The following is a 15905-nucleotide window of genomic DNA, read 5'->3' on the forward strand; positions in this document are numbered from 1 at the left end:
CCCATACATTAAAATAGCAAACCTTGACACAGCCATCAGTATATAATTTCTGATTCTTCCCATAACCTCCCATATAATTTCTGACTCTTCCCATAACCTCATAAATAAATGTTCAGATATTCAAACTGGCTCTCTGAACCAAGCTCTAATTTAAAAAACAACATTTTGAAGAACCCTTTCTCTCCCTTAGAACATCCGAACAGAAGCAATGCAATCAAATCTGCAAAATTCCAAAGAGAAAAACGAAACAGGAATGGGATCACCTCAATCAGCCATAGGAATTTAAACCGGAAGTTCAAACTCTGCCCCATTTCCAATGGATCCTCCACAGGGTCAAAGTTGGCATCATTTACTCAAAAGCAGAGACAGGTGTGCTGGGATTCTGAGAGAAAGAAAGCAACTCCCTCCCCAGAGGGCAATTTGACTTATGACATCTGTGCCATACAAATACAATCAGGTTCTCATTTCATTATGAGAAAATAATTCATTTTTATTTCTGCTTTCAAGTATCTTTATTATTTTAGCCATCTAAACCATAGGTAAAGGTAAAGGGACCCCTGACCATTAGGTCCAGTAGTGGCCGACTCTGGGGTTGCGGCGCTGATCTCGCTTTATTGGCTGAGGGAGCCAGCGTACAGTTTCCACGTTGTGTGGCCAGCATGACTAAGCCTCTTCTGGTGAACCAGAGCAACGCACGGAAACACTGTTTACCTTCCCCCCAGAGCGGTGCCTATTTATCTACATGCGCTTTGACGTGCTTTTGAACTGCTAGGTTGGCAGGAGCAGGGACCGAGCAACGAGAGCTCACCCCGTTGCGGGGATTCGAACCGCCGACCTTCTGATCAGCAAGTCCTAGGCTCTGTGGTTTTACCCACAGCGCCACCTGCAGCCAAGGCAAAAGCCTACAGCACACAGTATTCCCAGGCGGTCTCCCATCCAAGTACTAACCAGGCCTGACCCTGCTTAGCTTCCAAGCTCAGACAAGATCAGGCGTGTTCAGGGTAGTATGGCCGTAGACATCTAAACCATACTTTGATAATAAATACTCACAATATAAAAATGAAGAAAAGGAGGAGAAAGAAACAAATAATAACAACCTACATCAAAAAGAAAAATATTACATAGATAATTATCATATCTGTTTAACAATATAGCTAAATAATATCTATTCTTATTCCCCAAATACATGTCATTCCATGCTATTGGGCAATAGAGGGGCATGGCTTCTAATTATTGCATTAAATGAAGCTATTGCATGTGGTTTCTGGGTGTGAATGTAATTGAAAGGCATCATTAAGAGCTGGATCCTGGCATATTTTACATGCTAAACAGGAAAGGCCAAGGGTAAGTTTGGCTTGTGCATATCCTGATTTATTACTGGTAAGTAACTGTTTCAAAACACCTCTCTTGGGTAGTTTTGAGTTATACATTATACAATATACATGAGGTTACCAGTAGTTGCTGTATTGATTACAGTCCTTTGGAGAACCAGTGACCACCATAACTCTCTGGAAAATTCTAGAAGCAGATTCACCCCATGGAGTGATTGGGAGGTGGCTGCCTCTCTGTGTGGTTGCTGTTGTCGTGTGATCAGCTTTCTTAGAAGGTCTGTTGTGCATGTCAACCACATTTGCAAAGTATTCTTTTTCATCAATCCAACATTAACTCCATATGCCTGGGACGCGGGTGGCACTGTGGTCCAAACCACTGATCCTCTTGGACATGGTGATTGGAAGATCAGCAGTTTGAATCCACGCAATGGGGTGAGCTCCAGTTGCTCTGTCCCAGCCCCTGCCAACCTAGCAGTTTGAAAGCATACCAGTGCAAGTAGATAAATAGGTACCACTGAGACGAGAAGGTAAACGGTGTTTCCTTGTGCTCTGGCACTTCTCCTCTCTGCACCAGTAGCAGTTTAGTTATGCAGGCTACATGACCCAGAAAGCTTTCTGTAGACAAAAGAAGGCTCCCTCGGCCTGAAAAGCGAGATGAGTGCTGCACCCCATAGTCGTCTTTGACTGGACTTAACTGTCCAGGGGTCCTTTACCTTTACCTATTAACTCCATATGATTATGGTCTGAAAAATAATGTGCCTCATGCCACACAGATGAGCTTTGAATCAGCTACCTGCAAATTGATCATTGCACTCTTAACTGCTGTACTAAATGATCTGTTACACGTTGACTAATCTTTTATTGAACTGAGACTGCAGTCCTATGCCCACTTGCCTTGAAAGGTGCCACACAGAAGTCAGTGGAGATACCTTCTGAGAAGTTTGCGTAAGATGATATTGGGAGTTGGGCAAGACTGAACCAATGATATCAATTAGAGAGGATGTTTCTGTTCCTTCCAGGAACGTGTTGTACTTGGTGAAGAGTGGCAAGCTATTTAAGCCACACTCTCTGCCAATTCATTCTCCAGTATATGATATAGGTTAAAGCTCATATTCTTTAATCCAGCTTTGTGGAGCCCAGTCTTGTTCTTTACCCTGAAAGATGCATTTGCTTCCATGCACATCAAGGATGTGGCTCTTCATAATGGGGGCAGGCTTGGTCCAAGCCCTTGTTACTTCAGGAATATTTATGAAAAGAAGAACTGTACACCCAGAAGCTACTATGGATGTTGTAAGCCACCTATCTGTTATTCTTTTGTTTGCTTAACTCAAGGCATCTATGGTTATTAGTGCTGCTTAATTGTGCTATATTCCACATACCTGAAATTTGTTTTTTATGGAATGCTGGGATTGCCGGGGGCAAGGAAATGATGATGATGATGATGATTTTGAAGTATGTACCCTGCCCTCTCAATGCATGATTGCTCAGGGCAGCGTGCAGCATCTTTTTTTTTTTTAAGCATTCCCAAAGTAGCTCCCAACATCTGCTTCATGTAACCCCAGTGCTCTGTGAACTTCATTTAGGTATCAGCAGTAGCAAGTTTAGCATCTTGCCTATGCATTATTATTGCTCCACAGCATGAAGAAAAATCATTAAGTGGTCCACAAAGACCTTCAGCATTTTTCAAGTGGTCCAAGAGGATTGGGTGGAGTTTGGGAACCATTGCTATTAAAGATGTAGCCTTCTGTGGGAAAGAAGTGTCCAGGAGTTTTACAGTCCCAGCCAAACCCGGCCTTTTCTTTTCTCCCTTTCCGCCAAGGGTGAAATGATTTCCTTCAGAGGATATCCCAGTGAGACATATGAAGTGGTGACAGATGATGGGTATATCCTGAGTATTAACAGAATTCCTCATGGGAAAAGAAATAACCGGAAATCAGGTGAGTGTGTTTTTTGAGGCATTTATTCTGTATACATGCAAATACTGTGAGGACTTTTAAAATTATTATTTAAAAAATGATAAGATTTGGCTTTGGAATTCATTTACTTATTGCAAGAAAACCTCAACAATCTGTTTGGTTATGGATGTTTATTAATATGATTTCATTAATTATATGTTTTGGTCCTATTTTTTCCATAAAATTCCAAAAAAGGCCATAGATTAGGTTAAACACATTTTAGTCCTTTCTTGAGCTATTAGGTCCTCTGCATGGAGAATATGGAGGTATGCTATTGGGTGACAGAGAAAAGGCAGAACTGCTTTGTCTGTCTTCTTTTTAATTTTTTTAAAATTAATTTTCACATTTAAACATTATCATCATATAAACCATAAGAAACAACTTCAATAAAAATAAAAATAGAAAATAGAAAATAAAACATCTTCACACCATATTAAATCCATATTTTGGGATTACTCAGACCCCTTGACTTCCCTACATTTCCTCTCCTAGTTCTTTTATAATATATTATACATGTCTATAATTTATTAAATTTATTAAAATTTCCAATTTTAAACATTCTTAATATTACAAATGTTTTTAAAAGCCTGCTATTGTATTAACTTCTTTTACAATGTCTTTGTAAATATGCAGTAAACATTTCCCATTCTTTTTTATATTTGTGGTCTTCTTGATTTCTTAGACTTCCTTCCAGTTCATTTAGCTATTTCAGCATATTCCATTAATTTAAATTGCCAATCTTCTAATAGAATGAAAAACATATTATTACAAATAATACATAAAGACCAAACAGGATTTCTGCCAGGAAGACATATGAAAGAATATATAAAGACTATAATAGATACTTTTGAATATCTGGTAGTAAGAAATGAAAAACAAGCAGCAATTATGTTTGTAGATATGGAAAAAGCATTTGATAATGTTTCCTGGACCTTTATGTTAAAGGTCCTGGAAGGAATGAACTTTGGAGAAACTTTTAAAAGAGGAATAGAAGCCATATATTCAGAACAGCAAGCGAGATTAATAATTAATAATGTAACTGCAGAAGAGTGTGAAATTACAAAAGGGACAAGACAGGGGTGTCCCCTATCACCTTTATTGTTTATTTTAGTCTTAGAGGTACTGGTGAGAGATATAAGAGCAGATGATGATATTAAAGGAATAACTGTAGGAAATAAGTCATATAAATTAAAGGCATTGTGGATGAGTTAATGCTCATGATAGAAGACCCTGGTCAGAGACAAAGAAGAAGCAGGCACCAGCATGGGGGTGGGGGGTTGGATCTCCTGAACATAGAAGTGCAAGAAGCTGAAACGAAGAAACAGCTAGAGCAAACAGTTCCGCTGAGGCTGAGTTCAGACTTGGAGGGGGGGGGGGAGGAAGTACAGTCGGCTCTTTTGAGGCGTGCGCCAAAGAGGTTGGAGGTCAAAAGGAAAGCCGTAAAGCTGTCACACTTGAAATGCTGGGGGAGGTGTCGTAAGTCATTCGAGCCAACTGACCATGATGAATCAGAGTGAATAACCGGAGCTTGTGTTGACTTTGTTTTTTTTTTTTAAAAAAAATAATATTTATTAAAAGTTTAATAGTTACAGAAAAAGGAAGAGTAAGAAAAGAAAGAAAAAAAGATAATGAAAAAAACACAATAAAAAGTTTAACAAGCAATACATCAAAAATAAGAAAAAAAACCCAGAAAAAAGAACAAGAAAAAAAAAATTAAAAACACATCCAATATTCCATATCTTAACCTTTCATTTACTAGTTTCATCGACCTCCTCACACCTCCCTTTTTTGTATTCTAGTTCAATTAGCTATTTCAGCAAATCCTTTCCATCTTTCTTTGACTTTGTAAACAGTGTACAATAAACCCTATAAAATCATTAAGCTGTGATTGCTACCATTACTAGCGAGGAGAGAGACACCTCTAGATGTGACACTTACTGTATTCTCTCCAAAATCTATCTGCTTCAGTTGGCTCTTTAATTCTATGTTTTTCCCTCCTTGTATGTAAATGTGAGTCCTTCTGGGAATTCCCATCTATACCTTATATCATTCCTTCTTAAAGCATCAGTTAACACTTTATAGTTCAAGCGGTTTTTAAGAAGGCGAGCAGCAATTTCTTTAAGCAAAATAATGTTTTGGCCTTCAATTTGGAACCTCTTATTATAATTGGTCTGGAACATTCTATCTTTAATAGCTCCTGAATTCAGAAATACCAGGCAATCTCCTGGCATCTTCTTAATCTTTGCCATTTAATTCTATAGAACCTGTCCGCAGAGCTGTCCAGGAATTCTTCATCCAGTTCCAGCCATTCTGCTAAGGCCTCAATTAAGTATTCTTTTAGATCCTGCTCTCCTTCTTCTGGCACATTTCTCAGATGGACCACCAGTTCCTTCTGTTCCTTCATCTCTGCCACAGCCATAGCATCCCAAATCATTTCCTGGGTTGCATAGACTCCTTGTATGTCAACCTTCAATTTAATTTAAAAGGTAATCCAATCTTTGTTGCTAAAAATTGACACAGTATTCCCTCTTGAATAATATCTCCAATGTCTCCAACTTCTTCAAGAGAATATTAATACTTTCCTCAATTAATGAGGAAGTCTCTTAGTCTCAACTGTCTTCCAATTCAATATTAAATATCTCCAAGTTCATCTTTCAAAATGGCTTGAAGTTAGTTGGAAAGGTAGGCACTGCTGTCTGGTTCAGAGGCTTTGCTTTACAGAGCTGCACTGGTGCCTAGATTGCTGGCTTTTCTTTCGGCTCCCCCCCCCCCTGCACTTTTTGGTGCAGAGGCAGAGACCAGAGCCAGAGCCACTGTTCATGCTCTGCAGGACTCCTCGACACCTCAAACTTTCTTTTGAGACTTTTTTTTTGGGGGGGGGAGCTCGTCTCGGCATTTTCCCCCTGGTCCTCCGTAGAGGCAAGTTTGACGAAGCTGTCAAACCCATAATCCATCCACCATTCATGCCGAACCGGAAGTCCCTTTGCCTCTGTCTCTAATTCACAAGGAAAGTGATCCCTGACCTGGTGGTGACATATTAAATGATGTAAAGAGGGAGCTGCAGCCCAAGATAGGAAAAGAGGTGGTAAGGAAACACCTAGCTACTTTAAATGAATTCAGATCTGCAGGGCCTGGTGAGCTGTGCCCCAAAATACCTCTGCCTTGCTTTCCATATTGCATTTAGAAGATATTCATTCCAGACTCAAATTCCAGACATGTGAAATTGCTGGCCTGCTCTGCGTCCCAAGTTTATAGTTGGTGATACGCACTAGTGGCCAGTGAGGCCGCACATGTGGGGCATTGTTGCTCTCCTGGCTTCTTAACACAGCCGTCACTGGTGATTATTGGGAAGGAGAGCAGAAGTGCAAGGTGAGGAGAGCTTGGCCAGGTGAGGCTGCATCTTATTGGATGGAGACACTGAAATTACATATTGTAACTATGTTTAAAACAAGGAACTAGGCAGAGGGCCTTCTTGGTAGTGGCACCCACCCTGTGGAACGCCCTCCCATCAGATGCCAAGGAAATAAATGACTTTTATTTATTTTTTAATAATTTTTATTAACAGACCAATCAAATCAAATCACATAAATACTGAATTACATAGCCTTATTTTAAATTTTTGTTGGGGGGGTACCCATATTTCAAGTTCCGAAAGGGATCCAATCCTCTTGTTGCTGCTGCTTTAAAAGTCCACAAATCTGTCCAAATAATGTTCACAATTCTGTCCAATCCTTTCTTGCTGCTTTCCACATCTCTTCTAGTTGTTTTCATACATTTTTCCTTTCTCTTTGTCTTTGTGGCCTCTGATAGTCTCCATAAGCGGGTTGCAACAAATTTGTATTCCTGTGTGGATTTTTCCATTCATCCAAGAGTCATATTTCAGACAGCAGTCGTATTTCATCGCTTCCATAAAGAAAAACATTCTTGCTGTCTACTCCTTAACTTTTCACAGGTCTGTCCTTCTTTCTCAGTCCTCGAGGAGGTTCTACCAGGAATCCAATATGAAAACAAAGCTTCCTCCTCCCGATCATGAATCTTTCGACAAGACCTGTCAAAATGGCGACTCCCTTTTTGTTGCTGCACCATCAAAAGCCCTTGTTCTTTTTCTCGATCTCACAAGCCAAACTTTTGGTAGTAAATCATTTCCACACAGTTTTTAATCATCCTGCTTAGGTTGGTTATGCACAGTTCTTTTTGAGGAGCGGTTATTGATTAATCACATAGAAGAAAGGAAATAAATGACTTTTAGAAGACATCTGAAGGCAGCCATGTTTAGGGAAGTTTTTAATGTCTGATGTTTTATTGTTGTTTTAATTGTGTTGGGAGCCTCCCAATGGGGCTGGGGAAAACCAGCCAGATGGGCTGGGTATAAATTATTCTTCTTCCTCTTCAGGTCCCAGGCCTGCAGTGTTCTTGCAGCATGGCTTGTTTGGTTCTAGCAGTAACTGGGTGTTTAATATGGACTACAACAGCCTGGGCTTTATATTGGCTGATGCTGGTTATGATGTTTGGCTTGGAAACACCAGAGGTAACACTTGGTCCAACAAACACATCAACTATACTAAGAAGCATCAAGAATTCTGGCTATTCAGGTAGAGTGAGCTTTCTAAACCTAATTTCTTGTTTCTGGTTCCTAGTTTACCCTTTGGGGAAAACTTTAATTAGTCATGCTCTTCCTAGTGGAGCCATGTTTTTCCACCTCCCCTTATAATATATGATATGGAGGTATAGAAATACATTTCCAAGTAAGTAAAATTGGTAGTTGTTTCATTAAACAAACAAACAACTTGTTTGTTCCTGGGGGGAATATGGTCTTGGTGAAATGTGGCCTTGGTGAACTCCATAGAATAGATGATAGCAGATCAGCTTAACTTCAGGTGCAATTAGACTTGATCTGGAGAGACTCAATATTGGTCCTTCTGAATCTCTGCTGGAATTTGAAGCTTCTCAGACAGACATGGGTTGGAGGGAAAGCAGAATCCTCTCCTGCCCACAGCATAAATGCTGTTCCTCCTGAAACTGACTTTTTCAAAATGTTTTTGGTTTCCCCATTGCAGCCACATGGTTGCTCTTAACTATGTGGTGGGCATTTTCAGTTTGCAGTGAACAGCTCATAGTGTGGCCCTGCTTGCTACTGAACAGTGAAAATGGAAATATATAAGGAAGATGAGTCATGGCTTAATTCAGATAACTGTTTCACAAATGTTCATAGACTTGGTGACTTGAAGGATCCATGGAGGAGATGATCTCTGATCTGCCAGATCCAAGCCTGTTCTTGTATTGAACTGGGCGGAGAACAGAGCATTTTAGGCTTTCACAATGGAGATCCCACTGCATATACATGTCTGTTCAACATGTTCCTTTTTCTTTGCAGTTTTGATGATATGGCTAAATACGACCTTCCAGCTTCAATAAACTTTGTCCTGAACAAAACTGGTCAGGAAAAAATATTTTATGTTGGTCATTCTGAGGGCACCACAATGGGTAGGTTAGCAAGATTCTTAAACACATGCGGGCAATTCTATTAGCTACATACTTATATGCGCAGTTGCTGTTGTATATTAAATTCAAGAGACATCTTGCTCATGGTACAGTGATGTTCCATGGAACCTATGGACACCTATGGAGAAGCATCTTGAATAACAATCCCTGCATTTCGGTTTCCTGCATTGCGTGGACAGGAGGAGCCCCCAGATCCCGAGCGGTCCCCCCCCCGTCATGTGGAATAACGACTCTAGACAACGTGCTATGGGATTAAATTGGCCACAACTTTATTAAATTACAAATGTGGGTAGACCTTGGCTCAGGCATTGGGCGTTCTCCCTCCCCAGTCCCCAGCCGGGGACCTAGGGAGCTTCAGGGTTATCCAGTGTGTGTGTGGGGGGGATGAGCTGGCTCTGGAGAACATATGTTCAAGCAGAGATAGCCGCCCCCGTTACACTGCCACCGCAGGGGAGAGCAATGACGACCTTTCGGCGTACGGTCAAAGCCTCCCTTCAGAAACCCCTTTAACGGGGAACCCTGGTATCGCCGCCACAAAGAGGAAGATGGACTAAAGGATTCCGCCCAAGGCCTGATACCGCCAAAGTTGTGATGTTTTGCTACGGGAAAGGCGAAACCTGCCAATGCAGGGAAATTCCTTTCTGGCCCTTTAACAGCGACCTTAATGTTGCAGCGCCCGCATACCTGTGAAGAAAAGTTAACCTGCAAAAGAAGACATTAACTGAGGGTGGGTAGGGTGGGAGAAGCTCTGGAGCCAAGTGAGGATTCCCAGGTAAGATCCTCCCTCTATTGTGTGGGCAGGTAATCCCTCCCCTACCTGGCCTGGTCTCCTTGGCAACACTTCCCCCAGGTGGGATTGGACAACTGACTGAGGTAGGTGGAGACCTCCAGGTATCCCACCTGAGGGAAGGCAAAGCCAAGCCTATGCTGATGGAGCCGCTCCAGATCCAGGGGCTGCATGCGTCCACGCAAAGGGCGCCCCCCGTTTTAAGCGGGGAGCGGTCATTTTCCTCCTTTGTGATATTTCCCATATAGGTGATGATTCAAATTGGTTAAGGGGCTTATAAAAAGTGGTTTGTCTAGACTGAGAAACTGTTAAAATTCTGGATTGCAAACCAGTATCAAGCCTAGTTTGCAGTCAGAGTTTAGGTAACAGTTTCCCACTCTGGATGTAACAGAAAGCTATAGTTTAACAACCCCGGGATGTAATGTATTAAGGCCCCTGAGACAAGAGGAGAAGAAAACTTGTTGGCTGAACACTCCTTCTTGGTCTCATAAATCATAGTTCTATAACCAAACCGGTTTCAAAGTCACCTCACCTCTGACTGTCACTTCATGTTTTATTGGTTCTTAGTACAACCTAGAGTGACTGGAGAAACCCAGACAGATGGGCTGGGTATAAAAAAATAAAATTATTATTAATGTTGTTATTAGCCACAGAATGTATTACGCAAGTGAATTTACAATTATTACACCACTGAAAAAACATATGCAGCACTAAAAAGTTTTAAGTAGGTCAGAAACAAGGCAGGGCCTTTTCTGTTGTGGTGCGCAGATTATAATGAACCATTTCTAGTAGGGTCCTAGGTCAAAATGATCCCAGATCCTGAGATTTCAGGGCCCAAACCTGAGACTTAGTGGAGTTGTTATAGGGGTGGCTCTATATAGTGTCAGAGAGGTGAACCCCAGAGATGTCATGAAAAATGGCACATTAATCATGGTCTCTGAGAGCATGTCATTCACATAAAAAGCTACTGTTTGGAAATCAAGACAGAAACCTTAACTGAAGGGGTTATTCCCAGCTACAGCTAATCTACGAAGTACTAAAGATTCTTGCTATGAAGAGGATGAATAAGAGAGGTACTGGAGAAGTCAGTATAAGGTGCATTTTCAGCTCTGCTGAAAGTCTGTAAATTTTGATAATATACATGATTTTGTTATTGGGTTTTTTCAAGACTGCATTGCTAACTCTATTTATTTTTCTCTCCCCCCCCCCCCACACCCCACAGCATTCATTGCATTTTCAACCATGCCACACCTAGCCAAGAAGATCAAGATGTTCTTTGCATTGGCACCAGTAGTCACTGTTAAGTATTTGACCAACACGGCTTTCACCAAACTTGCAATGGTTCCTGAACCTAAGCTCAAAGTATGTATTTCAGAAAAAATACTTGTTCAAACAACGGAATGCAAATATTGCCTAATGTAGCCAAGTACAGTATTTGGAGATGTCTGTTTCATTTTACCTGAGGCTATTCATAATAATAATAATAATAAAATTTTTTATTTATATCCCGCCCTCCCCAGCTGAAGCCAGGCTCAGGGAGGCTAACAACAATAAAACAGTACAAAAGTACAGCACAAACAACACTCTAAAATCATTCCTTATAAAATTAATTAATTCAAGCCACTGGCAACCATTGGGTCAGAGCTCCGCGAAGCTTGCCGAGGGAGGGAGTCAGGCTGTGCCCTGGCCAAAGGCCTGGTGGAAGAACTCTGTCTTGCAGGCCCTGCGGAAAGATGTCAAGTCCCGCAGGGCCCTGGTCTCTTGTGACAGAGTGTTCCACCAGATCGGAGCCACGGCCGAAAAAGCCCTGGCTCTAGTTGAGGCCAGCCTAACTTCTCTGTCGCCTGGGACCTTCAAGATGTTTTTATTTGAAGACCGTAAGTTTCTCTGTGGGGCATACCAGGAGAGGCGGTCCTGTAGGTACAAGGGTCCTAGGCCGTATAGGGCTTTAAAGGTTAAAACCAGCACCTTAAACCTGATCCTGTACTCCACCTGGAGCCAGTGCAGCTGGTATAGCACCGGGTGAATGTGATCTAGCAGTGAAGACCCCGTAAGGAGTCTCGCTGCAGCATTCTGCACCTGCTGGAGTTTCTGGGTCAGTCTCAAGGGCAGCCCCACGTAGAGCGAGTTACAATAATCCAGTCTGGAGGTGACCGTCGCGTGGATCACAGTGGCTAGGTCAATGCTCTTAGACATCTAAAGAGCTCAAGCTAGCCAATGCTGCAACTTGATAGCACAGTGTTGCTTTGGCTGTTCTGTGCCAGGACTTTTTTGGGTAAAAAAATGAGGGGCTGGTTCTTCTCCCTTGCTGTATGTGTCATGGGTTCCAGTTTCTGCTGTGGGCAGAAAAAGAAAGGTGTTGGTATTCTATACTCAGGATACTGTTTGCATCTGGTGCCCATATTAAAGAATTTGGCGCAATTCTCTATGGTTCCTAATAAAATTGCCATAAGAATCTTGTCAGTATGGTGGCAGATCACACCTGTGGGTAACTTAGTTGCCTTTAAAGCAATAATGCTGAGCAGTTACCGTAATTTTCACCCTATAGGACTCACTTTTCCCCCTCCAAAAATGAAGGGGAAATGTGTGTGCGTCCTATGGGTCGAATGCAGGCTTTCGCTGAAGCCTGGAGAGTGAGAGGGGTCGGTGCGCACCGACCCCTCTTGCTCTCCAGGCTTCAGGAAGCTATCTGCAAGCCTTGAAAGCCCGGCGGGAGTTCCCGCGGGCTCGCAAGGCTTGCGGGCAGCAGCCTGCAGCCTGAACCATGGGGCACCCTCCGGAGGGTGCCCCGTGCTTCGCGCAGGTGTCCGCAAGCCTTGCGAGGCAGCAGGAACTCCTGCCCTGAGCACGGGGGACAGCGGGGAGGCTCAGCGCGCCTTCCCGCTGTTCCCCGACCTGGTTTGGAGGCTGGCACTGGGGAGAAGCGCCAGCCCCACAAGCTCGGGGGACAGTGGGGAGGTGCAGCGCCACCACCCTGCTGTTCCCCAACCTGGTTTGGAGGCTGCCAGCCACACAAGCTCGGGGGACAGATATTCACAAGCCTGGGGAGACCAGCAGGACTTCCCTGTTCTGGGGGCTGGGGTCGGGGGAAGCATCCCCTGCCCCAGCCCCACGCCTAGGGGGGAAATAAATCCCCCCCTTTATTCCCCCCCCCCAAAACTAGATGCGTCCTATGGTTCGGTGCGTCCTATAGGGCGAAAAATACGGTACATAGGAATGTATTTATTACAGTATTGCTTTCTTTATAGTACAGTAAGCCTATGCTCCAGGGATCTAGCTTAATGGCAAAACCTAGTAGAGTCAAAACCTTTTGGGTTCAATGGCAGGTGGGATTGCCAAAGCCCTTTTTCCTGAAACCCTGTCCCATTTCCACCTTCCTTCCTTCCTTTCTTAGTTGCGGACTTACTTCCTTACCAACAAGGAATGGCTGTAGGGGAAGAGAGTCATGCTGATCAAATTACAGGCACATGCGCCCATTTCTAGGGCTCAGAGATACTCACTGATCATGTTGGAGGCTGTTTGCTTGGGTCTCCTGTGTTGTCTATCTCTTCCACCCTGCTGCTTTTAGCTCTATAATCCATAAAACAACATTGGAGCATGGTCAGTTTTATCCCCATGCTACAGTCACCCTTGGTTGCTATGCTACACTCCTGTCCTTTTCAGATTGGAGGAATAGCTACTTCTCGTATTCTTAGCCTAGGTTCAAGTCAGGAGACATGGCACTAAATTAAGTCACTAGGCATACAATAGAGCAGTAAGACACTTTTGCTGAAATTACTGGGTAATTAAATGATTTCTAGCACATCTATTTAGCTACTGGACATTTGGCAAAATGTCTGCATAACTCATGTGCTTTGTATATTTGGGCTCCTACTGAAATAGTATTCATGTTGTGGGAACCATTATAATCTAGCTTGCTCCTGAACCACTTTAGAAGGACGCCAAAAGTCTAGAAATCAACGAAGATGATAGACTATGCAGAATTACCAAAGCTGACAGGCAAAATCTGAAACCAGAGTGACAAAGCGTTCCAGAGAGACTGGAGTAAATTTATTCAATAAATAGACAGTTATTGTAAACATGTAAAGACACTTGCAGGACTGCAATAAATCTCACAAAGCTCATTGGAAGGAACTTTCTACTTGTGCTTTAAGACTAAAATAACCAAGAAAAAAAATGTAGGATTGAGATGGTATAAATGTGTGGAAATATGATGTTGTTATACAAAAACCAGATAACGGGATGGAGGGAAGCCGAGTGGCTCGGTAGAGCTATGAATTAGTAAAAGGAAATAAGATGTTATAATAATGTTAAAAATGGAAAATAATAAAAAAAATTATAAAATAAAATAAAGAAACCAATGCCCTTAGAGGCTATGTTTGCATAACTCATGTCTTTTGCATATTTGGGCTCCTACCTAAATAGTGTTCATGTTGTGGGAACCATTACCATGTAGCTTGTTTCTGAACCACTTTGGAAGGTTTCATTCCATTCCATTCCATTTATGCCCCAACCATCTGACTAGGCTGCCCCAGCCACTCTGGGCAGCTTCCAACATATATAAAAACATAACAAAACATTAAACATTTAAAAACTTCCCTCTATAAGGCTGCATTCAGATGTCTTTTAAAGGTTGTATAGTGACTTATCTCCTTGTCTTGGGGGCTGCAAAACTCCATACCCTTCATCATTTCTCCGGTGAAAATAGGGAACTTTCTGGGATCAAATCAGAAACCAGGATGGCTTCTGTATATCTGGGATAGCCTCTGGAAAATAGGGACACTTGGAAGGTCCAGAGGGTCATTCTGTCTGACTGTGCTTGTGGGATTTGAATGGGTATTCTACCCTAAATATCTGAGCGGAAGATTCTCATAACAGGTTTTTTTGGTAATATTTTGTTTCTTCTCGATAGAAGTATCCATAGAAAAAAAGAGAATTGACTAACAAAATAGCATATGTACTAATATTTTTGTTTTGGCAGAAAATGTTTGGAACTAAGCAGTTTTTCGCTCAAGACAAAACAATGAAATGGTGTGCTACTTACTTGTGTAACCGTTTCCCAATGGATTATCTTTGTGGCAGTGTTGTCTTCATCGGAACTGGCTTTAATGTGCTAAACCTCAATGCGGTAAGATTTCTGATTACTTAATAGGTGTGTGCTCTAAAAAAAAGGTAGGTGCATGGAGGCTTCTCTGAAGTGATTTCTACTTGTGCCATTCATAACTTAATTACATTCAGACAAAACACAGAAGATACCTGCACATTTCGTCCCATCATTTTGCATCAATGATGGATAGAGATCTATTTTTTAAAGGAGAGCTCAGATTCTGGACCACTAGTAAAAGCTTGTGTGGGTGCCATGGTGTCTCTTGCACTAGGAGCAGTGGCATAATAAGCCTAATAAGCCTCATGGCTGTACTCAAGTACAGCAGCACACATGTGCAACCACTGCCTATCCTCCCTCAAGGCCTCCCTGCGCATTGACCGGCATCTTTTTGCCTTTGCTGTGGCGTTGTTTAAACAAGTGGGATGGGAAGGAGGGAAACGGACAGAATATGTGTGCACATTCAACCACATAATGACATCTGCGGCATCCAGGAGATTGCAGCCACAGAGATAAGAATGGAAGAGTCATTCCATTGTCTGGAGAGGTCACTTCCTAGTTTGCATGGAGAAGCAGTTTGCGACTGAGCCCAGTGACGGAGGAGCAGAGCTGTACTGAGGCATTGCTGGGTGTTGAAATTTTGCACCGCTAAGAATTTTGCACCCTGGGCAACTGCCCCACAATATGCCACTCAAGGGAGTGTCTCAATCCCCTTCTTATGTACAAAGCTAAAGTTCCAGAATACATTTCCACTGCCTACAAGATATTGGCCATATAAAGCTTCCTGTAAAAAAAAGCACAAAGACTTCAGTAGACCTCATAGTCTCACGCATATTTCTTCCTAATCTGGGATTTTGTCTCTGGTGTAAGCACTGCATAATGGCTAACTATTTATTTAAGTATTTAGATATCACTATATCAGCAAAATGTATCAGAGCAGTTTACAACAGTAGAAATAAGATTAAAACCATTTCATAAAAGCAGAAAAAGTGAAAAACAAGTTAAAAGCAGAGATCAGTAACCATAGTGGTGGGTGTACTGGCAGAACAGAGTTTTCAGCAGGCATTTCAAAGTTGGCTTAGAAGGTACCTGCTGAGTCTCTGTTGGTAGAGTATTCTGCAGGACTGGGCTGATGACGTTAAAGGCCTAGATTCTCATTGTTGTCAAGTGAGTCTCACCAGATGATCTCAGTTCATGCAAACTAGTAGCATCTCACTAAGCACACT

At 42.2% G+C, this 15905-nt stretch overlaps 1 protein-coding gene across 5 annotated transcripts in view; it reads left to right on the top strand.

Annotated features, from left to right (window-relative positions):
• Window positions 1–2369: 2369 nt before the first annotated feature.
• Window positions 2370–15905, top strand: part of LOC310679021 (putative lysosomal acid lipase/cholesteryl ester hydrolase) — a gene marked incomplete at its 3' end in the record, with an annotated part of 43742 nt that continues 30206 nt past the window's right edge. The window contains exons 1-6 of one of the 5 annotated variants that reach the window (XM_083443728.1): window positions 2370–2621; window positions 3151–3268; window positions 7680–7878; window positions 8661–8770; window positions 10798–10937; window positions 14557–14703. In XM_083443728.1, the coding sequence (XP_083299854.1) occupies window positions 2493–2621; window positions 3151–3268; window positions 7680–7878; window positions 8661–8770; window positions 10798–10937; window positions 14557–14703 (843 nt within the window). In that variant the 5' untranslated portion in view covers window positions 2370–2492. The remainder of the gene's footprint in view (window positions 2622–3150; window positions 3269–7679; window positions 7879–8660; window positions 8771–10797; window positions 10938–14556; window positions 14704–15905) is intronic. The other 4 variants (XM_083443730.1, XM_083443724.1, XM_083443727.1 and 1 more) reach the window with 4 other exon arrangements.

Source organism: Podarcis tiliguerta (genome assembly GCF_965153285.1).
Source record: "Podarcis tiliguerta genome assembly, chromosome: 5".
Lineage (NCBI taxonomy): Eukaryota > Metazoa > Chordata > Lepidosauria > Squamata > Lacertidae > Podarcis > Podarcis tiliguerta.